This window comes from Lynx rufus, unplaced genomic scaffold (assembly GCF_022079265.1).
Source record: "Lynx rufus isolate CCGP_SWC_20201006 ecotype Redwood Valley unplaced genomic scaffold, mLynRuf1.p SCAF_7, whole genome shotgun sequence".
NCBI classification, from domain to species: Eukaryota; Metazoa; Chordata; class Mammalia; order Carnivora; family Felidae; genus Lynx; species Lynx rufus.
In genome coordinates, this window is record NW_025814889.1 from 68,115,567 (window position 1) to 68,143,207 (window position 27,641).

General features: G+C 40.7%; 1 protein-coding gene across 1 annotated transcript in view; it reads left to right on the plus strand.

Annotated features, from left to right (window-relative positions):
* Nucleotides 1-27,641, plus strand: part of MUC19 (mucin 19, oligomeric) — a 110,017-nt gene that overhangs the window by 49,400 nt on the left and 32,976 nt on the right. Inside the window, exons 41-46 of the mRNA XM_047066343.1 lie at nucleotides 1,320-1,358; nucleotides 2,121-2,216; nucleotides 4,461-4,556; nucleotides 4,999-5,097; nucleotides 6,335-6,400; nucleotides 14,399-27,223. Coding sequence (XP_046922299.1) covers nucleotides 1,320-1,358; nucleotides 2,121-2,216; nucleotides 4,461-4,556; nucleotides 4,999-5,097; nucleotides 6,335-6,400; nucleotides 14,399-27,223 — 13,221 coding nt within the window. The remainder of the gene's footprint in view (nucleotides 1-1,319; nucleotides 1,359-2,120; nucleotides 2,217-4,460; nucleotides 4,557-4,998; nucleotides 5,098-6,334; nucleotides 6,401-14,398; nucleotides 27,224-27,641) is intronic.

Below are 27,641 nucleotides of genomic sequence, written 5' to 3' on the forward strand. Positions count from 1 at the left end.
TGTGTTCATAAAACCTATAGTCTAGTGAGAAAGATGGATATCAATCAAGCAATTACAAATACGAATGGAAATTTCCGTCAATGACAAGAGCTATGAAGTGCTTAAAATGGGGGTGAGTTAGGTGGAGAAGAGATTTGAACAAGTCAAGATGGTCAGGAAAGGCTGAGGAAAAGATGAGTTGAGAACTGACCAGTGAAGGTTTAACTCGGAGAAGAATAAGGAACTGTGTTCCAAGGCCAGGGAACTGCAAATAGCAGGTATGAGACGCTGGAAAGCAGCCATGGTGGCTGAACAAAGAATGAGGATCAAATAGAGAGGTTGTGTGAGACGCTTTTCCTTCTTCTTTTGTAAGTTGCAAAATACTATAATATTGTAAAGTGTGAATTTCCATATAAATAATAGATTTGCAGGGCTTTTCAATAGAGACTAAGATGAAAATACAGAAAATAGCTGATTTTGCTATTTATGAAAACCAGAAATTAACAAAGGCTTAATTTTGAGTACACCGCACCCCTGGCAATAAACAGTTAATAAACTGCTAATGTATTCCTGGCAGGAATGGTTGGAGGGGCAGGCACTGGGAAGGCAAAGTAAAAATATGGCCTCTTCCTTCAGGAGTTTACTGGTAACTACAAATTTATCTCCATAAACCTACTATATAAAATTATAAAAACAAATCCTAAAAAATATTTCTTCTTCCCACTACTCCAAATATAGACTCGGTAGACAACTATGGAAGGCACTGACCACCAGAAATAGAGTAAAAGAAGTCATTAACTTCAACATTAGCTTCTGCTAACACAGAATTAACTTTGTCATTATTGGTATACATTTATTGCATTTACCTTGCATTTGGAATTCAGCATATGTGTGTATAGTATACACATGCATATCCATGCCCCTTCACACATACACATATGCATTGTAAAGTACATTATGATATCATTATTTAATTTTGACGTTTTTTTATTTTTGAGACAGAGAGAGACAGAGCATGAACAGGGGAGGGTCAGAGAGAGGGAGACACAGAATCTGAAGCAGGCTCCAGCCTCTGAGCTGTCAGCACAGAGCCTGACACGGGGTTCGAACTCACAGACCGTGAGATCATGACCTGAGCCAAAGTCGGACGCTTAACCAACTGAGCCACCCAGGCGCCCCATGATATCATTATTTTAAAACTGAAATCAAATTTTATTATTAACTCTCAGTGCTAAATATATTACAAACTACTACATATTGAAAACTAACAATCCAGCAATCTTTCCAGTATTTTCCCTTGAGGTCAGACAAATTTACATCATTTCTCTTTTTCTTATCAGGGACAACTCTAACTCTTCTGAGTGAACCTTTTACTACAGGTTAGTATATTAATTCCCGGTTTTATATGTGAAAAAAAATCTAACAGGGAAAATTACTAGTAACTTTGGGTTTTTAAGAAAGAATTTATATGAGAGTTTTGCTTTTGACAAAACGTTGCGAACAAGTAATTTATTAAGCTTTTCCCACTGATTTAAAATTCTTTAAAAAGCCTGAATTTATCTTTTTTTTGACCAGTTTATATTGGCTGGCTATAATATGGTTTCCAGTTTTATTTTTTTCCTTATCAGTAACTATTAGTAGAGTATAACAGAAATAAATAACATCAAGCTCAAAATTTAAAAAAGTAATATATAGGATAAGAGAAAACATGTGCATATCTAACGATGTATTTTGCTCTTTTAGGCGTTCTAAGTATAAAAGTAGCAATTAGCTCTTTCATGATATTTCATCATTGTTATTATCCCTGAGTGACAGTGTGATTAGAGCTTAAGATTCCATTTATTTGAAAGCAACCTCATTGAGACAAATATATGAAGACTTTGCATGACCCAATTTAAGATGCCTAGAACATAACTGTAAAAAAAAAAAAGCAATAACAACAACAAAATAGTAAAAACTAAACCAAAATCTTTGAGGAAATTATAGCAGAACAAAATCTTAGGGAACTCTGGACAAAAAGTCATTGGATTCACACTTTCATTTTCTGGAGTGGGAACTGACTGAATCGTTAAATCACCCACCCATTGGAAACAAAATCCAAGTATACTTGACATGAGAAGCTCATTTTATGTTTTTCGCAGGTGTTATTGGAACTCCCGTTCCCGTGACCGTCAGTGCTGGCACTGCAGGCACGACTGTAGTGTACCCCGCCCCCACCAGTCCTGGGCACATGGCAGGTAAAGTGAATTCAGAACAAGGTATACCATCCACAGCTAAGCAACTGGTTTCAGGCAATGCTTCTCAGGACAATATTGTATAAAATAAAGATATCTGAGTTAGGTATAATATCAGCCTTAGGTATTTTTTATGCATAATTAAAATGTAGAACTTTAGGGGGTGCCTGGGTGGCTCAGTCAGTTAAGCATCCAACTCTTGATTTTTGCCTCAGTTCCTAATCTCACCGTTTATACCATGGAGCCCCACACTGGGCTCTGCGCTGACAGGGCAGATCCTATTTGTGATTCTGTCTGTCTGTCTCTCTCTCTCTCTCTTTGCCTATCCCCCACTTGCACTTTATATTGCATTTATATATTCAATAATATTTATATGGCACACTAAAACTTCTGAGTTATTCTCAAATGGAAAATATGTAATTTAATTCACAGTAACACCATTAGGTATTTTTATGCCCAGAAAGAAGAAAATAATAAAAGGTCTCAAAACTGGCAGAGGCAGGATTAGAACCCAGAACTCTTATCCTCCTCTGTAATGGCCCCACAGTTTTGTGATCTGTGCATAAGAGCATGCATCCAAGAAAAGCCAGTGAGAATATGCTTATCATTGTGCATCATTGACTAAATTTTAACTATTGTTGGTTTCAAGAATAAAATATTATTGACATTTTGTAAGCATAGATGATTTTAATTAAAGACAAACAAGCCTGTCCCTTAATCAATCAGTAATTTCAAACACCTCTTAAAATTCCTCTGGGTCACATTTGCCTCTGCTTTCTGCTCAGGTGTTAAACAGTTTCCACTTAATACCTGCAGTTGTCCACACGGCTCATCTTCCTCTAACACAGGTGTTCAAAGTGTGGTTCCAAGACCAACAGCCTCAGTGTCTCCTGGGAATTTTTTTTTATTTATTTTTATTTTTTTTTTTTAATTTTTTTTTCAACGTTTATTTATTTTTGGGACAGAGAGAGACAGAGCATGAACGGGGGAGGGGCAGAGAGAGAGAGGGAGACACAGAATCGGAAACAGGCTCCAGGCTCTGAGCCATCAGCCCAGAGCCTGACGCGGGGCTCGAACTCCTGGACCGCGAGATCGTGACCTGGCTGAAGTCGGACGCTTAACCGACTGCGCCACCCAGGCGCCCCATCCTGGGAATTTTTTAGAAATGCAGATTTTCAGGCCCATCTGCTTTGATTCAGAAGCTTTTGAAGTGAAGCCCAGCAAACCATATTAACAAGCCCTTTAAGCAACTGATGCATATCAAAGTTGAGAACATTTCCACTCTTTGCCCACTTCTGTCCCAATTTACTCTTTAGTCAATACCACGCCAGAATGAACTTCCAAAAATTCAACTGTCTTCAGGTCATTCGACAATTGTTCTGATTGCTTTTAGGATAAATCAAAACTCCTTTACATACCATTAAAAATCATTTCTTTAGTATATGCAATGGGACTTCGTTTTACATATTTATTAATGAATCCATGGCCTGGTTTTATTTTCCTACATTTGTTTTCCTCTAGCAGATTTCTTGATTTAAAATTTTTGTTTTAAATACTACAATAAATTACAGTTTACATAAAAATAACATATTAAAAGATATAATGTACAGTAGCACAAGTCAAGAAACTGGTCGATTCCAGTTAGATCAGTGAATTTACTGAACTCTTAGTGTAATGACCATCTAGTTTATATTTCCAAAAATTTGAATCAGAATTACTGGGTCATGATGATGAGTCAATCAGCTATCTCTTTTGGGGATCAGACAATCTGTACAATGGTTTTGTGCAGGGCTGCTCCAAGTTTGGTCCACAAAGGTATGCCATCCAGAACTGTTTGTTTTACTGGTCCGTGATGTGGTAAGAATTGAGCAGCAGTTTGACACAGTGATTTCGTATCTGTTGAATAAAATTTTATGTTTTCTTTGGTTTCACTTTTTAAATTTTCATTTCTTCACTTTTATGGCATTCTCCCCCTTCCTCCTCCCAAAATAAGGCAGATTGGAAATTTTACAAAATCGCTCTCTTACCACAGTTGATTTGAGAAGTACATTTGGAGTATCAACTCCAGGGTGAGACTGCCTGGGTTTGGCTCCTGGATCTGTTGCCAAATAACTGGGTGGCCCGGAGCACTTCACTTCACCACGTCGTCAGTGGGAATGATAATACTGCCAGCTCTGGAGGATTTCTATAAGATTAAACGAGCTGATTTAGGTCTAGTGTATTTCTGAAACTGCTGTATTTTATCAGGAGGAACAACAGGCAGCCCTACTGCACCAGCAAGAGGAGGTGAAGACAGCACACCCAGGGAACCAACCACAGGGGCGACAAGCCCAGGGAAACCAGGCAAGTCAGATACACATTTTAGCGCCTATTAAATACACTGAATATACCACAGGTTGAACTAAAGATTAAGCTCTATGTGGGGCACCTGGGTGGCTCAGTCGGTTAAGCATCTGACTTCAGATCAGATCACAGTCTCACAGTTTTTGAGTTCAAGACCCGCATCGGGCTCCAAGATGCCCTCGCGGAGCCTGCTTGGGATTCTCTCTCTCTTCCTCTCTCTCTGCTCCTCCCGCACTCTCTCTTTCTCTCAAAATAAATAACCTTAAAAAAAGATTAAGCTCTATATGATATTAGACTGATATTAGATATCTAGCTGCAGAAATCCTAGGAGTCCTTTAAGATTCTTTTGTGTTGGAAACCTCAATACTGTCCTATCAGAAAAGAGTGATATATAGAATCCTGCAACTCAAGAAGTAAACCCCTTTCCCCACTGTTGTGTCAGGGACCCCAGAGGTTTCAGAGGGCTTCACAACAGCACCTGGCCGTGAGAACACAAATGGAGACACAACTGCCCCAGGCTCAACCGTGGGAGGCAGACCAGGTATGGAAGTGCAAGGTCTAAAGCATCTTCTTACTGACCTTAGGGAAGCTGCCAGTGGCTTCTGAGTGATTTGTTTTAATTATTACTGCACGTATTCAGTATCCCTGGTTTTATGAGCTTAATGGCAGTGTTTCTCCAACATCAGCTCAGATGTGATATAGAGCAAAACATGATATATTTTAAACTGCTAGATTCCTGCTTGAGGACTTCTGAAACTGTGAGTCTGGAGTGGGATTAGGGTCATGGTTTCCAATCTTGGCTACAAATTAGAACTGAGTAGAGAAATGAACAAATATATGAAACAATATGTAAACAAATATATGAAAAGTATTTTGAAAGCAGAGAACAGCACAATCTGTTCTGCTTCACCAAAGATCATGATTCATATTTAGTTTTTATTTTGAAAGGGACTACCGGATCATCAGCTAGTGATACAACTAGACCCCCAAGTAGTGAAGTGACACAATCTGAAGGCAAGTTAGGTGAGTAGAGAATGTCATTCAGAGACCATGGTTTTTGTAAAAACAAAACAAAACAAAATCCCCCCAAACAAAACAGAAGAGTCTTTTGTCAGAACCCTGCTGATTTAACTTGTTTTGGTTAATCGAATGCCTAAGAAGGATGTTGAATGATATAAAAAGAATTAAGTTTTCAGTATGATATTTTTTTTTCTGGTTTCTCCAAATCTTCCCTTCAAAAATGCCAAAGTACTAGATTAAAGCTACAGTAATGTACATGCTGTCCCAGTACTGTGTTTATCAAGTGTAACAGGAGAACCTGTTGGGACTACCACTGGAACTGGCGATGGCATCACAACTAGATGACATTTCACTGATTGCAGCCCAGCTGGGAATTCAGCAGACAAGGCACAGGCTCACCTGGGCATTTTGGTGGTGCTCCATCATGAGCTTAGCTGAGACCTCAAGTTTTTATGAGACATTTAAATGAATTTAGCAATGGCTATAGTTTTAATGGCTGTTATTTTAGGACAAATGAGTATGAGTAGCTTGGGCATTTTCATTACAACCATCGATGAAGACTAGAATTTCCAGATGAAAACACAGGATGTCATTTAAATTTGAATTTCACATAAATAAAGAATACTTTGTTATAAGTATGTCCCATTAGGATGATTGTTGTTTATCTGGAATTCCAATTTAACTGGATGTCTTGTGTTATCATTTGCTAAATCTGGCAACCCCACTGTGGACTGAGCACCATTGTTCTTCTCAATTAGGAACAACTGAAGGGGAAAATGCAGCCACCACTGGAACTGTTGGTGAAAACACTTCCCGAGCCTCAGGTACTGAATGAACATAATCAGAATGAATCCAGACAAGAGAAATGTGATTTCTTTACTTACGATTTTTACAGAGACAAAGCTTCCTGAAGAATTTAATTATCATTATTTGTGTAATGTCAAAACTGAAGAAGATCAGAAATAAATCAAGAGCTATTTGTTGTGTGTGTAACATCAAACTGATGTTACACAGAGCATCAGACCGATGCTCCAGAGAACACAGGAGAATAGCAATGTACTTGTTTTCTTAGAACTTGTTTTTTGAGCAGGAGAAATGAATATTTATCTACATGCAAAGGCAAATACCATGTAAGACAGAAAATAGTCAATATCAAGGAAATGTTCAGTGACAAACCTTGGAGTGGGAACTCAAGAGGAAATTCTAGTAAGAGAACTGATTAGATAGGGTTAAAAACAACAGGATTATTCTAGTTTGAACATTATATGATATTATGATCAGTGTACTATATCTATACACTTTAACAAGCAAAAACTCAAAACATAAGTGAGCTGGGTGGAATTTTAGGGATATATTCAATTTCATGGGAATAACAACAGTCATTTTTCAGTTGTTGCGGTAATATGTTTGAAAACAAAATCTTCTCTCAGCCCAGAGACCCAGTCCATAAAGGTAGTAGAGAAAGAAAACAGTTTTATAATTGAATGAGCCTTAACCTAGAAAGTGATGCAAATTACAGACAATTTACTAAGAGATTGTAAAAACAGAAAGGAATCTCACCAAGCAGACAACCCTTTACATACATATTCTCAAGAAAAATTATTACTAGTTTTGAAGTAAGAGGACCTTAAAACTCCATTTATTATACATAGTTCATCTTAAATTCACTTAGTAGTTGGGATGACAATTTGGTTAGTTGATTTTATACAGGAGAAAATAAACTCCAGTCTTGAAGGAGGAAGGTTTTTGGTTTTTTTTTTTTTTTTTAATGTTTATTTATTTTTGAGTTTATTTGAGAGAGAGAAAGAGAGCACCAGCAAGGGAGGGGCAAAGAGAGAGGGAGGCACAGAATCTGAAGCAGGCTCCAAGCTGTCAGCACAGAGCCCCAGACTGGCTTCAAACCCAAGAACTGAGATCATGACCTGAGCCAAAGTCTGACACTTACCCACTGAGCCACTTGACAAGAGGAAGTTTTATAACTAGAGGGAGATAAGGATACTATCTCCCCTGATGTTTACATTTCAAAGAGCCCCCAGGTCCTTGAGAAAGACCTAGAATGACCGAGGTCATTAGGCCTATTTAGATGTTTTGAAGATTTGCACACATTTCAAAGAGAAAAAAACCTAAAATTACAAATTTGTTCTAAGCAAAGGAAAGGGAAAGTCTCTTTCCTTACTTTCACTAGAAAGAATTAAGCCTTTTGTTTTAAATTTTCGTTTATCCTTATATAAGCCATCCTCAAAACATGATCAATTTCATATTTTAATTACCTAATTCTTTCTATTGTAAAATTAAGCCATGCCTAGGGTATTGCCTAAAGCCACTTCCAGAACCGGAGGTGACAACACCCCTGGGGAAGCAGGCACTAGAACTCCAAGTCCTGGGAAAGCAGATAACGCTGGTCCTGACTTTCCAGCTGTGTTCAACCATACCTTCCTCAGCAGGGTGTGATCTGGACTAACCTGGTTTTTAATTTGCTTTTATGATCTTAGAATTGAGTAGCATTTAAATTTAAAGACCCAATGGGGAAAAAGGAGTCAGGAAAATGTTGGCTGCATACATTAGATCTACACACACTTCCTTCTACAAACCATAAATATCACAGAGCCCATACCTAGAGTGGTTAGAAGGAGAGAGGAAGACTAAGACTTCAATGACTGGGAAAGATGACTCTGGGGCTCATAGTGGAGCTGAGATTCAGGTCAGGGCATCCAAGAAGAAAGGGGGAATATAAAGAAGTGCTTAATAGTGGAAGAACATAGATAGCATCAACTAGGATTTATCCCTGGAGGGAAGGGGCCGTACTCTGAATGGAGACTACAGAGAGAAGATCTGAGACCTCACAAGTCAGAGCTCTTGTGGATGTGGAGTTGAAAGAAATAAGATTGGAGAGTTCATGGAATGAGGACTGGCAGTCATAGAACCATGAGAAGGCACTAGACTGTGTGAAGGCAAGGGAAGGGCACTGGAAGGTAGAAGAATCCTTGCGGCCTGGGTGTCAAAGAAAAAAGAGAGAAATATTTAAAGCCGAGAACCTCAAGAAAACAGGATAGTAATTAAGAATTAGAAGACAGACAAAGGAAAGAAGCCACTTAAAAAGAAGTTTCTCGGGGTGCCTGGGTTGAACATCCAGCTCTTCATTTTGGCTCAGGTCATGATCTCATGGTTCATTAGTTGAAGCCCCACATCAGGCTCTGCACTGACAGCATGGAGCCTGCTTGGGATTCCCTCTCTCTCTCTCTCTCTCTCTCTCTCTCTCTCTCTCTTTCTCTCAAAATAAATAAATAAACTTTAAAAAATAAATAAAAAAGAAGCTTCCCTTCACCATAAACAACTAAGACGAAGCTCCTGATCTGCAAAATCTGGTGAGCCATTGCAAAAGCCTCTCTGTCCCTACTGCATAGGATCTCCTGCCATCATTGTTTCAAGAAAATCCAATACAAAAAAAACATGAAAAAGAAAAAGAAAATGCTAATATCTATATAAAGCTATTCACTCATATATATTTTGAACAATTTTCAGCAACAGCAAGCAAATTCTAAAAATCTAGTCATGAAACAGAGGAAACAGAATTTAAATTAAGAAATAAACTGCAGATATAGGTCTCAGAACTATAAATTATGAAACTTGAGGGTAAAAATAGATAAACAGTAGGAAGAAGTTAAATTGGAACTAATGAAAACTCAGGAGTAATATTGGAAAAAAATTATCTTAAAAATAAGGACCAAGTTACAAGCTACCCAAAAGAGAATATACATGATATTGAAATCATAGCAGGAGAGGCAGAAGACAGAATTGAAAAGATCCCCCAAAATATTTCAGATTTAAAAAAATAATAAAGTGGATCAGAGAAAGACATAGTTGCAGGAACTAGACAAAAATATCCTATATATATATATATATATATATATATATATATATATATTTCAGTTTCTGGAGAAGAAAAAACAATGAAACAATGTGTAAAACTGTAAGTCAGGACAAGTGTCCCATAATTAAAAGGGAAATCCTAAATTTACATGTTGAAAGGATCTTCCATATATCAGGAAGAATTAATCCTGAATGGTCAATTTGGTGAGTTATTTTAGAAAAGTGTCAGATTTGAAAGATACAGTCTCTGGACCTTGAGGCAAAAAGAAAAAGTCTTTTAAAATGAAAGAAATTCAGGTTGGTATCAGGCTTAGTGAGATAAAGTAGGATCATTAAGAAACTCAAGGAAGAGAAATGTAGGCTAAGTGTTTTTAAATCGAGCTAAATGTAATTCAAGTATCAAGCTATCGGGAAATACTTGAAAACATGAAGGAATTCAGAGAAATATACACCCATGGAGCCCTTCATAATAAAATCACTGTAGAGTGAGTGCATTAAGCAACAAAGAGATGCTTTGAAAATGACCAAAAGTTATAGGACTATTTCCTTTTAAAGTTTATTTATTGGGGCACCTGGGTGGCTCAGTTGGTTAAGCATTCGACTTCAGCTCAGGTCATGATCTCGCTGTTTGTGAGTTCAGGCCCCTTGTTGGGTTCTGTGCTGACAGCTCAGAGCCTGGAGCCTGCTTCGGATTCTGTGTCTCCCTCTCTGCCCCTCCACTGCTTGTGCTCTGTCTCTCAAAAGTAAACAAAAGTTAAAAAAAAAAAAAAAGAAGTGTGAAGTTTACTTATTTTGAGAGAAAGAGAGAGAGAACACTAATGGGGGAAGGGGAGAGAGAGAGAGAGAGGGAGAGAGAGAATTCCAAGCAAGCTCCTCACTGTCAGCACAGAGCCAGGAACCTGACACAGGGCTCAAACTCACAAACCATGAGATCATGAGCTGAAACCAAGAGCCAGTTGCTTAACCAACTGAGCCACCCAGGTGCCCCTATATAGGGCACTATTTTTAACTATAGCTCTAAAATTAGAACAAAAGCTGAAAGAAAGACTGAAGAAAAATACATAAATGTTACATATTTAACCAACTAAAATATCATATTAATAAATAGATAGGAATAAGAAGGAAGATGCGATAATCTTATTGATTAGATAGTAGTCAAATTATTTAAAGCCCATGAGCCAGATAAGAGAAATTCACACTTATTAAAGAAGTAAAAACAATGAATAATTAAGAAAGAAAATGGTATTTAAAGTGGAAAGCACAGAAGAAGAAGAGAAGGGAAGAAGAAATAATAATACTTATATTAATAATAATTATTATATAATGATAAATATATAATTATTATTATTTGTTGAGAAACAATAGATACTACCTGAAAGAAAATTGGGAGTGTGCTAATGGGATTATATAAAAGTGTTACTCTGAAAATAGAACCTATCAAAATAGAAATAAAGAAGCAAAAAGCAAAAAAAAAAAAAAAAAAAAAAAAAAAAAGGGAGCAATTTAAGAGTGCATAACAAATGACAAATGGCTGAAATTGGAATCCAAAAGCACACTAAAATAATGTTTAAAAATAGTTTCTATTAAGTTTTGGTGAAAATTTTTTCAAAATTAGGAAGTCCACTGATATAGTTCATAATAGGGCCACCTGGGTGGCTCACTTGGTTAAAAATCCAATTCTTGATTTTGGCTCAGGCCATGATCTCACTGTTCATGTGTTTGAGCCCCTGAGTTCAAGCCCCATGTTAGGCTCTGTGCTGACAGTGCGGAGCCTGCTTGGGATTCTCTCTCTCTCTCTCTCTCTCTGTCCCTTCCCTGCTCTCTCTCTCAAAAAAAATTATATATATTTATGGTTCATACTAATAGAGCTAAGAGAAATAAAAAAAACTAATTATCTACATTCAGGCTAAAAATACATTTGATAAATTTTCAATAACCATTTCAGATGGGAAGAAAAAAAAATCCCGAATAAACAACCTGCCTGAGCAGTATTCAAATGTCAATACTTTTCCTAGAACCAGTATCATGCAATTCATGCAATTAAGTGAATGAATCACTTAACATCTGTAACTTCAGTTTTCTTATCAGTAAAAAATGGGAATGTAATCTATTGAGTGGGATTGTGATGAGAATCCAGTGAAAAAATAAATAAATGTATGTCAAAGCACATCTTTGGAAATGTATAAAGGGTAATATCACTGATGTAGAAAAACAGATATTTTGGTAATCTTTTGTTGGAAGTTCATTTAAGTCAGATTTGGTTATCTCATAGCTTAAGATATTCTGGGAATGAACCCAATCCATTTTTCCTTTATAGCAGGTACAACTGGAACATCTGGTGGTACTAGAAAGATTGCCATTAAATTTTTTGTTGTTCAGTATTTGTGCACTGTTGGGTTTTCAGAACAGCACATGACAGTGTGACAGTGATCTGACAGTTCAGGTGTTCCCCGTTACTAAACAAGACTAATGCAGCATTTTGAATCTGATGTGGCCAATGCAGAAATCACTGGAATGTTACCTGATACAACTATAACTGAGTTAATTAAAAATGTAATAGTAACCATCTAACATTTCATCTTATATTTGGTCCTTAAATGTTGTTTTTGAGTTAGGGATGTTTCCTCATCCAGTTAGTTACATTTCTTCATCTAAGGTTTGAGTGGCTCTACAAAAAATCACTTACACAACAAACAAATATAAATATAAAAGTACTAAATAATAGTATTTCTGCATTTCATTGATTGATAATATGATTTTCCCATAACAGAAATATTTGAGAGTTCAATAAATTCTTTTCTTTGTTGAATAATAGGCTTCTGGATATTAAATGATTCTCAGCCATCAACAGGGATGTTCAAGTTCAAGTTAGAATTTTTCTTTTTGCAATCTATTTTCAAAAACCCACTATCTTTAGTATTAGAAAAATGTCATGGTTCTTTAGTATTAAAAAAGTCATGATTTAAAATATTAATATATTTCTTTATAAGTTCATTATTGAATAGAAAAATGATCTAGAACCTTGATGAACAGCTTTCCCTTTTCTAAGAATATTCAGTAACATTGCCTTCTGAATTGTCTAAACATTCAGCAAATAGTTTGCTCCTTAAAATCTCTACACTTTGGTTTTAAAAATTCTTCTTTTCTAGAATTTGCAAATAGAACATGACTCTACATACCTCATTTGCTCAAAACTCACCTTACAGGAAAATATACAATGAGGGTATGCAATATTCAATGGGTATAGCCACACCTTACTAAACAATGTTTGTGTTTCATAATATTTAAATTGTTTCAAAGGATCAAAGATACAGACCAGAGAGAAAAAAAGAGAGAAGGAAAGGGGACTGGTAAATATTTCTCATGAAATAGGAAAAAAAAGTGCTTAAAAATTTAATTAGTAAAATAAAACTGTTTTTATACTTTGTTTTTTACTGGATATATTGAGTACAACTTATTCAATGAAATAAAGATATGAGGTAGTGATTTACCATCGTATAATATCATTTGTAAGTCATCTTAACCTGTTCTAGCAAAAAATAAAAATGATAATCACATAAAATTATACTAAGTATAAGATGGACAAAGTGTTTTCACATATATTCACTTACTCGAATCATATAACCACCTAGTGCAATTGACAATATATTAGTGATTATTCAAATTTTATAAATAAAAAAATCAATGTGTTTACTTTAGTCATAGGTGAATATGTTTGGAGACTAAAACAGGGCCTAGATGATTGAATCTTCATCCAGTCATTTTCCGTTACTAGACAGCCACTGTCTAGTACAATGGTGAATTACTATCAAAACTAGAGAAAGGTCTTGTTACCTTGCCTATGCTAGTTTACATTTGCATTCCCAGTGCCTAGCTTAGTGCCTGACTTAATAAATATCTGGTGGATATCTGGTGAATATGTGAAATGATGAATAAGAGTTCCCAATCTGGTAAAGGATTCAGAGGCTTTACTTTTATTAACAAAATAAAACAACAGGTTCTATGAAAGAGAACCTTCCAGAAGGATTGAAGATATGGTAGGCAGTAGGTTATTTGCTGCTATGCCAAAGTAATGAAGCTTTGATGTAAATAGGCACCATACACACACACTACTGTGTAGATCTATGTCTCAACAAATCCAAGGTTTCCAACCTCATCTGTTCCCTTGGTGGAATTCTTGATATAAGGGTCTCATATCAGAGTATTCTGGGTGATGCCAAGTTGTTGGCATGTCCTCCCTGTAACCTCCAATTTTCCAAATACATTCACCTTCTACTTCTGCTTTTCTAGCACAAATAGTTCATTTCAGCCTTATGGCTTTTTCCCTAGCTGTTCCCACTGCCTGAGTTCTATTTCCCTAGAGTTTCACATAGTTTTCTGCTTTTTTGTCATATCTCAAAATAAAAGACATTTTTTCAGAGAGGTCTGTTATCCAAGCAGTCTAAAATAGAATCCCAGTTGCTCAGTATTACCTCACTTTATGTTAGTGCTTTGACACTTTTCTTGTGTGTGGATTTGTTTGTTTGGATATAATTTAATTTATATGTCTGTATGTCTCTCCCATTCAACTAGGAATGCTTCATGAAACTGAGAACCCTCTAATTACTAGCTACATCATTTTTGAATAGCTATTTCAACTATATTTGCTTTAGTTTCTACTGTATCAAAAGGGAAAGTAGTACTATATATGCCATAGGGTAGTTCCAATGGTAAAATGAGTAATATTTATATGTTTCTGAGAACTTATACAATACCACACAAGATACCCAGTAAAGTACTGCTAGATGAATAAACACGAAGAAGTTACACTGTAGAATAAAAGGTATGAAATCTGGTGGTGCCCATGAAGATGCTTGAAAGCTATAGTGGAGAAAGCTCCTAGTTTAACAACAACAAAAATCCCACGATATATCTTAAAAACAAAATTGTATTTTTACTATTTATTTTTACAGGAACAACTGGACACTATGTTGAAGGAGGAGGAACAACTGGGCCAACTGAGGGAAGATCAGGGACAACTAGAATATCAGCTGAAGAATCAGGGACAACTGTATTGTCATCTGTAGTGACAGGGAAAACAGGACCATTACTGGGAGGATCAGCAACAACAAGATCATCAGTTAACGGATCAGAGACAACTGAACCATCTGTTGTAGTTTCAAGAACATCTGTACCATCAGAAGGATTGACAGGAGCAACTGAACCATCACTTGGGTTAACAACACCTGGACCATCAGCTGAAGGATCAGGGACAGCTACATTATTTGCTGGAGTATCACAAACAACTGAAAGCTCTGTTCTAAAGTCAGGAAATACTGGACCATCCATAGGAGGATCACAGACAACTGGACGATCAGGTGAAGAAGCACAGACAAGTGGACTAGCAGCTGGAGGATCAGGGACTACAGGACCATCCACTGAAGAATCAGAAAAAACAGAAACACCTGTTCTGGGTTTAGGGACAACTCAAACATCTGAAGGATTAGGAACAACTACATCTGTTTTAGGTTCAGGGACAACTGGAACATCATCTGGAGTGACAAGAACAACTAAATCATCATCTCGAGATTCAGATACTACAGGACCAACAGCTGAAGTATTAGGAACAACTAAATCAGCATCTGGTATATCAAATACAACTGCACTATTGTCTGGTGGGTCAGGGACAACTGGACCATCTGTTGTAGGATCAGGAACATCTGTACCATCAGCAGGATTGACAGGGACCTCTGGTCTATCACCTTGGTTTGCAACAACTGGACAATCATCTGTAGGATCGAGGACAACTGAGTCATTGGCTGGAAGATCAGAGACCACTGCAACCTCCATTGTAAGTTCAGGCACTACCAGTCCATCCACAGGAGGATCACAGACAACTGGACTGTCAGCCAAAGAAGCAGGGACAACAGAACAAGCAGCTGGAATATCAGGGACCACAGGACCATTCCATGGACGATCAGGGACAACAAGACAATCTGTTTTAAGTTCAGGGATGACCTTACCAACTTCTAAAGAAATAAGGACAACTAGACCTTCATTGGTAACGTCAGGTACAACTGCAGTATTGACTCCAGGATCAGCCACAAGTGGACTGTCATCTGGAGTATCTGAGTCCACTGAACCATCATCTGAAGCATTAGGAACAACAAGATCATCAGCTGGTATATCAGAGACAACTGGACCATCAACAGTTGGATCTGGGATGGCAACAGGACCATTTTTTGTAGAATCAGGAACAGCTGTATCATCGGTAGGATTGACTGGGACATCTGGCCTATCACATGGGTTAGGAATAACTGGGCCATCAGCTAAAGGAGCAGGGACAACTGGATCATTTGCTGGAAATTCAGGAACAACAGTAACCCCTATTGTAATTTCAGGGACTTCTGGTCCCTACACAGTAAAATCACAGACAACTGGACAATCTGCTAAAGAAGCTGGGACAACAGGACCAACAGCTGGAGGTTCAGGGACCACAGGACCATTCCATGGAGGATCAGGAAAAACAGAACAATCTGTTTTAGGTTCAGGGACAACCAGACCATCTGTTGTAGGTCCAGGAACAACTATACCTTCAAGTAGACTATTTTTTGTAGGTTCAGGGACAACCAGAGCATCATCTGGAGTGAAAAGGACAATGGGACCATCATCTGGAGAATTAGGAACAACTAGATCATCATCTGGTATGTCAAGGACAATTGGACCATCAACTGGAAGGTCAGGGATAACTGGACATTCAGGAACAGAATCAGTAACATCAGTAGGATTAACAGGGACATCTGGATCATCATTTGGGTTAGGAACAACTGTACCATCAACGAAAGTATCACAAACAACTACAGCACCTATTGCAGGATTAGTAAAATCTACATCATCTACAAGATTGACAGGGTCAACTGGATCATCAGTTGGAGGACCAGAGATAACTGGAACAGCAGCTAGAGGATCAGGGACCACAACACTGTCAGCTGGAGCATCAGGAGAAACTGGAACATTAGCTGAAGGATCAGAAACAACAAAAACCTTTGTTATAACATTAGGGATTACTGAAACACCTGTAAGAGGATCACAGACAATGGGATGGTCAACTAAAGATTCAGGAACAACTGGGCAAGAAGCTAGAGAATCAGGGATGACAGGGCAATTCATTGGAGGATCAGGAACATCAGTGTCATCTGTTTTTGTTTCAAGGACAATTCACCCATTATCTGAAGAATCAGGGACCACTAGACCATCTGTTTTAGGTTCAGAGACAACCAGACCATTACCTGGACACACAGAGACCATGGGATCATCATCTGGAGATTCAGACACCACTGGACCATCAGCTGAGGTATTGGGGACAACTAGATCACCAGCTGGTATATCAGAAACAACTAGACTATCAACGGATAGATCTGGGATGACAGAAGGACCATCTGTTGTAGGGTCAGAAACATCTGTACCATCAGTAGGTTGGACAAAGATATCTGGCCCATCACCTGGGTTAGTAACAACTGGGCCATCAGCTGAAGGAGCAGAAACAACTGGATCATTTGCTGGGAATTCAGGAAGAACGGCAACTGCTATTGTAAGTTCAGGAACTAGTGGTCCCTACATAGGAGGAATCCATACAACTGTACTATCACCTGAAGAGGCAAGGACTATAGGACCAACATCTGGGGGATCAGGGACCACAGAACCATTCCTTGGAGTATCAGGAACAATGGAACAATCTGTTTTAGGTTCAGAGACAACTAGACCATCAGTTGTAAGTTCAGGAACAAGTGGAATATCATCTGGAGTGATGGGTATACCTGGACAATCTACTAGAGTGACAGGGAAAATTGGACCACCAGCTGGAGAATTAGGAACAACTGGATCATCAGCTGGTATATCAAGCACAACTGGACTATTGTCTGGTGGGTCAGGGATAACTGGACCATCTGTTGTAGGATCAGGAACATCTGTCCCATCAGCAGGATTCACAGGGAACTCTGGTCCTTCGTCTGGGTTTGCAACAACTGGACAGTCATCTGTAGGATCGAGGTCAACTGAGTCATTGGCTGGAATATCAGAAACCACTGAAACCTCCATTGTAAGTTCAGGCACTACCAGTCGATCCACAGGAGGATCACAGACAACTGGACTGTCAGCCAAAGTAGCAGGGACAAGAGAACAAGCAGCTGGAATATCAGGGACCACAGGACCATTCCATGGACGATCAGGAACAACGGGACAATCTGTTTTAAGTTCATGGACGACTGGGCCATCATCTGAAGAATTAAGGACAACTAGACCTTCATTGGTAAAGTCCAGCACCACTGGAATATCAGCTACAGGATCAGCCACAACTGGACAGTCATTTGAAGTATCTGAGTCCCCTAAGCCATCATCTGAAGTATCCAGAACAACTAGATCATCAACTCGTACATCAAGCACAACTGGACCATTGCCTGGTGGGTCAGGGAAAACTGGACCATCTGTTGTAGGATCAGGAACATCTGTCCCATCAGCAGGATTGACAGGCACCTCTGGTCCATCACCTGGGTTTGCAACAACTGGACAATCTTCTGTAGGGTCGAGGACAACTGCCTCATTGGCTGGAAGATCAGAAACCACTGCAACCCCCATTGTAACTTCAGGCACTACAAGTCCATCCACAGGAGGATCACAGACAACTGGATTGTCAGCCAAAGAAACAGGAACAACAGAACAAGCAGCTGGAAGATCAGGGACCACAGGACCATTCCATGGACGATCAGGAACAACAAGAAAACCTGTTTTACATTCAGGGTCGACCTTATCAACTTCTAAAGAAATAAGGACAACGAGACCTTTGTTGGTAAAGTCAGGCACAACTGGAGTATTGGCCACAGGATCAGCCACAACTGGACAGTCCTCTGGAGTATCTGAGTCCACTGAGCCATTATCTGACGTATTGAGAACAACTAGATCATCAACTCGAAAATCAAGCACAACTGGCCTATTTTCTGGAGGTTCAGGGACAATTGGACCATCTGTTGTAGGATCAGGAACATCTGTCCCATCAGCAGGATTGACAGAGTCCTCTGGTCCATCACCTGGGTTCGCAACAACTGGACAGTCATCTGTAGGATCGAGGACAACTGAGTCATTGTCTGGAAGACCAGAAACCAGTGTGACCTCCATTGTACCTTCAGACACTACAAGTCCATCCACAGGAGGATCACAGATAACTGGACTGTCAGCCAAAGAAGCAGGGACAACAGAACAAGCAGCTGAGGTAGCAGAAACCACAGGACCATTCCATGGACGAACTGGAGCAACAAGACAACCTGTTTTAGTTTCAGAGACGAACTTACCAACTTCTAAATATATAAGGACAACGAGACCTTCATTGGTAAAGTCAGGCATAACTGGAGTATTGGCTTCAAGATCAGCCACGACTGCACTGTCATCTGGAGTATCTGAGTCCCCTGAGCCATCATCTGAAGTATTCAGAACAACTAGATCATCAACTCGTATATTAAGTACAATTGGACTGTTTTCTGGAGGTTCAGGGACAACTGGACCATCTGTTGTAGGACCAGGAACATCTGTCTCATCAGGAGGATTGACAGAGTCCTCTGGTCCATCACCTGGGTTTGCAACAACTGGACAGTCATCTGTAGGATCGAGGACAACTGAGTCATTGGCTGAAGGACCAGAAACCACTGCGACCTCCATTGTAAGTTCAGGCACTACCAGTCCATCCACAGGAGGATCACAGATAACTGGACTGTCAGCCAAAGTAGCAGGGACAAGAGAACAAGCAGCTGGAATATCTGGGACCACAGGACCATTCCATGGACGATCAGGAACAACGGGACAATCTGTTTTAAGTTCATGGACGACTGGGCCATCATCTGAAGAATTAAGGACAACTAGACCTTCATTGGTAAAGTCCAGCACCACTGGAATATCAGCTACAGGATCAGCCACAACTGGACAGTCATTTGAAGTATCTGAGTCCCCTGAGCCATCATCTGAAGTATTCAGAACAACTAGATCATCAACTCGTATATCAAGTACAACTGGCCGATTTTCTGCAAGTTCAGGGACACAGGGACCATCTGTTGTAGGACCAGGAACATCTCTCCCATCAGCAGGATTGACAGAGGCCTCTGCTCCATCACCTGGGTTTGCAAAAACTGGGCAATCACTTGTAGGATCGAGGACAACTGAGTCATTGGCTGGAAGATCAGAAACCACTGCTACCTCCATTGTAAGTTCAGGCTCTACCAGTCCATCCACAGGAGGATCACAGACAACTGGACTGTCAGCCAAAGAAGCAGGGACAACAGAACAAGCAGCTGGAAGATCAGGGACCACAAGACCATTCCATGGACGATCAGGAACAACAGGACAGTCTGTTTTAAGTTCATGGACGACTGGGCCATCATCTGAAGAAATAAGGACAACCAGACCTTCATTGGTAAAGTCCAGCAACACTGGAATATCAGCTACAGGATCAGCCACAACTGGACAGTCATCTGGAGTATCTGAGTCCCCTGAGCCATCATCTGAAGTATTCAGAACAACTAGATCATCAACTCCTATATCAACTTCAACTGGACTATTTTCTGGAGGTTCAGGGACAACTGGACCATCTGTTGTAGGACCAGGAACATCTGTCCCATCAGCAGGATTGACAGAGGCCTCTGCTCCATCCCCTGGTTTAGCAACAACTGGACAGTCATCTGTAGGATCGAGGACAACTGAGTCATTGGCTGGAAGATCAGAAACCACTGCTACCTCCATTGTAAGTTTAGGCACTACCAGTCCATCCACAGGAGGATCACAGACAACTGGACTGTCAGCCAAAGAAGCAGGGACAATAGAACAAGCAACTGGAGGATCAGGGACCACAGGACCATTCCATGGACGAACTGGAGCAACAAGACAACCTGTTTTAGTTTCAGGGACGACCTTACCAAATTCTAAAGATATAAGGACAACGAGACCTTCATTGGTAAAGTCAGGCATAACTGGAGTATTGGCTTCAAGATCAGCCACAACTGCACTGTCATCTGGAGTATCTGAGTCTACTGAGCCATCATCTGAAGTATTCAGAACAACTAGATCATCGACTGGTATATCAAGTGCAACTGGCCGATTTTCTGCAGGTTCAGGAACTTCTGGACCATCTGTTGTAGGACCAGGAACATCCGTACCATCAGCAGGATTGACAGGGACCTCTGGTCCGTCACCTGGTTTTGCAACAACTAGACAATCATCTGTAGGATGGAGGACAACTGAGTCATTGGCTGAAGGACCAGAAACTACTGCGACCTCCACTGTAAGTTTAGGCACTACCAGTCCATCCACAGGAGGATCACAGACAACCAGACTGTCAGCCAAAGAAGCAGGGACACCAGAAGAAGCAGCTGGAATATCAGGGACCACAGGACCATTTCATGGACATTCAGGAACAACAGGACAATCCATTTTAAGTTCACGGACGACTGGGCCATCATCTGAAGAAATAAGGACAACCAGACCTTCATTGGTAAAGTCCAGCACCACTGGAATATCAGCTACAGGATCAGCCACAAGTGGACTGTCATCTGGAGTATCTGAGTCCCCTGAGCCATCATCTGAAGTATTCAGAACAACTAGATCATCAACTCGTATATCAAGTACAACTGGCCGATTTTCTGCAAGTTCAGGGACACAAGGACCATCTGTTGTAGGACCAGGAACATCTGTCCCATCAGCAGGATTGACAGAGGCCTCTGGTCCATCACCTGGGTTTGCAACAACTGGACAGTCATCTGTAGGATCGAGGACAACTGAGTCATTGGCTGGAAGACCAGAAACCACTGCTACCTCCATTGTAAGTTCAGGCACTACCAGTCCATCCACAGGAGGATCACAGACAACTGGACTGTCAGCCAAAGAAGCAGGGACAACAGAACAAGCAGCTGGAATATCAGGGACCACAGGACCATTCCATGGACGATCAGGAACAACAGGACAATCTGTTTTAAGTTCATGGACGACTGGGCCATCATCTGAAGAAATAAGGACAACCAGACCTTCATTGGTAAAGTCCAGCACCACTGGAATATCAGCTACAGGATCAGCCACAACTGGACAGTCATCTGGAGTATCTGAGTCCCCTGAGCCATCATCTGAAGTATTCAGAACAACTAGATCATCAACTCATATATCAACTTCAACTGGACTATTTTCTGGAGGTTCAGGGACAACTGGACCATCTGTTGTAGGATCAGGAACATCTCTCCCATCAGCAGGATTGACAGAGGCCTCTGCTCCATCCCCTGGGTTTGCAACAACTGGACAGTCATCTGTAGGATCGAGGACAACTGAGTCATTGGCTGGAAGATCAGAAACCACTGCTACCTCCATTGTAAGTTTAGGCACTACCAGTCCATCCACAGGAGGATCACAGACAACTGGACTGTCAGCCAAAGAAGCAGGGACAACAGAACAAGCAGCTGGAATATCTGGGACCACAGGATCATTCCATGGACGATCAGGAACAACAGGACAATCTGTTTTAAGTTCATGGACAACTGGGCCATCATCTGAAGAAATAAGGACAACCAGACCTTCATTGGTAAAGTCCAGCAGCACTGCAATATCAGCTACAGGATCAGCCACAACTGGACAGTCATCTGGAGTATCTGAGTCCCCTGAGCCATCATCTGAAGTATTCAGAACAACTAGATCATCAACTCCTATATCAACTTCAACTGGACTATTTTCTGGAGGTTCAGGGACAACTGGACCATCTGTTGTAGGACCAGGAACATCTGTCCCATCAGCAGGATTGACAGAGGCCTCTGGTCCATCACCTGGGTTTGCAACAACTGGGCAATCACTTGTAGGATCGAGGACAACTGAGTCATTGGCTGGAAGATCAGAAACCACTGCAACCCCCATTGTACCTTCAGGCACTACCAGTCCATCCACAGGAGGATCACAGACAACTGGACTGTCAGCCAAAGAAGCAGGGACAACAGAACAAGCAGCTGAGGTAGCAGGAACCACAGGACCATTCCATGGACGTTCAGGAACAACAGGACAATCCGTTTTAAGTTCATGGATGACTGGGCGATCATCTGAAGAAATAAGGACAACTAGACCTTCATTGGTAAAGTCCAGCACCACTGGAATATCAGCTACAGGATCAGCCACGATTGGACAGTCACTTGGTGTATCTGAGTCCCCTGAGCCATCATCTGAAGTATTCAGAACAACTGGATCATCAACTCGTATATCAAGTACAGCTGGCCTATTTTCTGGTGGGTCAGGGACAACTGGACCATCTGTTGTAGGATCAGGAACATCTGTGCCATCAGCAGGATTGACAGGGACCTCTGGTCCATCACCTGGTTTAGCAACAACTGGACAATCTTCTGTAGGGTCGAGGACAACTGCATCATTGGCTGGAAGACCAGAAACCACTGCTACCTCCATTGTAAGTTCAGCCACTACCAGTGCATCCACAGGAGCATCACAGACAACTAGACTGTCAGCCAAAGAAGCAGGGACAACAGAACAAGCAGCTGGAATATCAGGGACCACAGGACCATTCCATGGACGATCAGGAACAACAAGACAACCTGTTTTAGGTTCAGGGACAACCTTACCAACTTCTAAAGAAATAAGGACTACGAGACCTTCATTGGTAAAGTCCAGCACAACTGGAGTACTGGCTACAGGATCAGCCACAACTGCACTGTCATCTGGAGTATCTGAGTCCACTGAACCATCATCTGAAGTAATTGGTAAAACTAGATCCTCAACTCATATATCAAGTACAACTGGTCTATTTACTGGAGGTTCAGGGACAACTGGAATGTCTGTTGTTGGATCAGGAACATCTGTACCATCAACAAGATTGACAGGGACCTATGGTCCATCACCTGCATTTGCAACAACTGGACAATCATCTGTAGTATTGAGGACAACTGAGTCATTGGCTGGAAGATCAGAAACAACTGAAACCTCTGTTTTTAGTGCAGGGATTACTGGTCTGTCCACAAGAGGATCTCACAGAACTGGACCACCTGCTGAGGAAACTGGGATAACAGGACGAGCTGGTGGAGCTTCAGGGACCACAGGACTGTTCCATGGATTATCAGGAACAACAGTACATTCTGTTTTAGGTTCAGAAACAACAAGAAAATCTGTTGTTTTGTCAGGAACAACTGTACCATCATCTGGAGTGACAGGAATAACTGGACCATCAACTATGGAATTGGGAACAACTGGATCATCAGCTGAAGGATCAGGGATAACTGGAGTATATTCTGGAATATCAGAAACAACTTCCACCTCTGTTGTAAGTTCAGCGACTATTGGTCAATTTACAGGAGGATCACAGACAACTAGACTGTCAGGCAAAGAAGCAGGGACAACAGAACAAGCAGCTGGAATATCAGGGACCACAGGACCATTCCATGGTCGATCAGGAACAACAAAACAATCTACTTTAGGTTCAGGGATGACCTTACCATCTTCTAAAGAAATAAGGACAACTAGATCTTTGTTGGTAAAGACAGGCACAACTGGAGTATCAGCTACTAGATCAGCCACAACTGGACTGTCATCTGGAGTATCTGATTCCACTGGACCATCATCTGAAGTATTAGGAACAATCAGATCATCCGCTGGTATATCAGAGACAACTGGACCATCAACAAGTGGATCTAGAATGACAAGAGGACCATTTTTTGTAGAATCAGGAACATCTGTACCATCAATAGGATTTACAGGGATATCTGGTCCAGAGCCACCCGGATCATTCACTGGAAGATCAGAAACAACAGCAACCTCTACTGTAAATTCAGGTACTAGTGGTCTCTACAATGGAGGAATCCAGACAAATGGGCTGTCAGCTAAAGAAGCAAGGACAACAGGACCATTTCGAGGAGGGTCAGGAACAACAGGAAGATTTTTTGTAGGTTCAGGGACAACTGTGCCATCATCTAGAGTGGAAAGCATAACTGGACCATTATCTGGAATGACAGGAATAACTGGACCATCAGCTGAGGAATTAGTAACAACTAGTTCATCAGCTGCTATATCAGAAACAACTGGATTATCAATGGGTGGATCTGGGATGACAGCAGGACCATCTGTTGTAGAGTCAGGAACATCTGTATCATCAGTAGGATTGGTAGGGACATCTAGCCCGTCACATGGGTTAGGAATAACTGGGCCATCAGCTGAAGGAGCAGGGACAACTGGATCATTTTCTGGAAGATCAGAAACAACATCAATCTCTATTATAAGTTCAGGTACTAGTGGTCCCTACATAGGAGGAATCCAGACAACTGGAAAATCTGTTGAAGAAGCTGGGACAACAGAACCAACAGCTGGAGGTTCAGGGACCACAGGAAAATTCCATGAAGGATCAGAAACAACAGGACAATCTGTTTTGGTTTCAGGGACAACTAGACTGCCTGTTGTAGGTTCAGGGACAACTGGGGCATCATCTGGAGTGACAGGCATAACTGGACCATCATCTGAAGTGAAAGGGACAATTGGACCATCAGCTGGAGAATTAGGAACAACTAGATCATCACCTGGTATATCTAGGACAACTGGACTATCATCTGGTGGGTTAGAGACAACTGGACTATCTGCTGTAGGATTAGGAACATCTCTCCCATCAAGATTGACAGGGACACCTGGACCATCAGCTGGTTTAGCAACAACTGGACCATCAGCTAAAGGATCAGGGACAACTGAATCATTTTCTGGAAGATCAGAAACAACTGAAATCTTTGTTGTAAGTTCAGCAACTATGAGTACATCCATAGGAGGAACACAGACAACTAGACAATCTGCTGAGGAAGCAGGGGCCACAGGTCTAGAATCTGGAGGGTCAGGGACTACAGGACTATTCCATGGAGGATCAGAAACTACAGGACAATCTATTTTAGGTTCAGGGACGACCTTACCATCTTCTGAAAAATTAAGGTCAACTAGACCTTTATTGATAAAGTCGGGCTCTACTGGAGTATCTGCTACAGGATCAGTCACAAGTGGACTGTCATCCTGGGAATCTGGGTCCACTGGATCATCAACTGAAGTATTCAGAACAACTAGATCTTCTGTTGGAATATCAAGGACAAGTCAACCATCTACTGGAGGATCAGGGACAACTGCACCATCTGTTGTAGGATTAGGAATACCTTCATCAGCACCAGGATTGACAGAATCAACTGGACCATTAGTTTTAGGATCAGGGACAACTGAAACAGCAGCTAGAGGATCAGGGACCACAGGACTATCAGCTAGCAGATCAAGGACAACTGGATCATTAGCTGGAGTATCAGAAACAACCAAAACCTCTGTTGCAATGTTAGAGACTACTGCAACATCTATAGTAGGATCATGGACAACTGAACAATCAACTGAAGAATCAAAGACAACTGTACAATCAGCCCTAGGATCAGAGACCTCAAGACCATCTACTGGATTGTCAGGAATGACAGGATCATCAAGTTTTGGTTCGGGGACAACCCTGCCATCATCTGAAGAATCAAGGGTAACTAGACCATCCGTTATAGGTTCAGGCACAACTGAACCATCACATGGAGTGATTGGGACAAGTGGATCATCATCTGGAGATATATCTATCACTGGACCACCATCTGAACTATTAGGAACAACTATATCATCAGTTGGTATATCAAAGACAACTGGACAATCAATGGGTGGATTTGGGACAACTGGACCATCTGTTGTAGAATCAGGAACATCTTTGCCATCAGCAGGATTTACAGGGACATCTGGAACATTACATGAGTTAGGAACAAGTGGACCTTCAGCTGAAGGATCAAGGACAACTGGAATATTTTCTGGATTATCAGAAACAACTGAAACCTCTGTTGTAAGGTCCGAGACTACGGGACCATCCATAGGAGAATCACAGACAACTGGACAATTAATTGAAGAAGCAGGAACAACTGTACAAGGATTTGGGGCAGCAGAGACCACTCAGCCATCTGTTGGAGGATCAGGAACAACAGGACCATCTATTTTAGGTTTAGGGACAACTCCACAATCACCTGAAGGATTAGGGACAACTGTACCACCAGCTACAGAACCAGGAACAACTGGGCCATCGACCAAAGGATCAGCCAAAACTGGATCATCAGGATTACAGACCACTGAATCAATTGAAATATTAGGATCAGCTATATCATCAGTCAGTGATTCAAGGACAATTAGACCATCAACTAAAGGGTCAGGGACAACTGTAAGATTACCTGAAAGAGCAGAGACAATTGGACCACCTGTTGTAAATTCCAGGATAACTGGACCATCTGTAGCATCACAGAGGACTGGACCATCAGCTGAAGGTTCAGTGACCACAGGATCATCATCTGGAGGATCAGGTACAACTGCCCCATCTGTTATAGGTTCAGAGACAACTGGACCATCAGCTGGAGCACCAGGGACAACTGGAATATCATCTAGAGGAGCAGGAGCAACTGGACTACTTGTTTTAGTTTCAGATACAGCTATCCCAGCATCTGAAAGATCCAGGACAACTGCATCACCAGCTGGAGGATCAGTGACAGCTGGACCATCAAATGGAGAATCAAGGACAACTAGATCAGCTATTTTAGGTTTAGGGACAACTCAACCATCATCTGGAGCATCAGGAACAACTGGACCATCACATGAAGTTTCAGGGACAACTGGACCATCACCAGAAGGATCAGGGACAAGTGGATCATCAACTGGGATAACCACTGGGATGTTAAGGGATGAGGTTACCACATCTGAAGGCAAGTCAAGTTCACTGAAAATAGACCATTTATTGTAAGCAATTTAAATTTTGTTCAGATTTCTACTTTTGAACTATATACATTTGTCAGAATTACAATATTTAGGACTCAACTTGTTTACTAAAGATGGGAGCTTTGTAGAACATTATTGTTTTGAAGTGAGTCCACAGACTTCTTAAGAAGTTTATGTTTTTATCCCTCCTACTTTTATTTTTGACCATGTGCAACCAGAGTGTCAGTGGGAGCTACAACAGGTTCAGACAGGGGAAGCACAGCTGGAGCATCAAGCTCTATAACCACCACTGCTGGGAAACAAGCAGTCAAGGCTTACCCGGGTATCTGCTGGTATTCCAATGCAAGTGTAGCTTAGACTCATCATGATAATGAGTTTGTTATATTAATCAAGCACCAAATATTT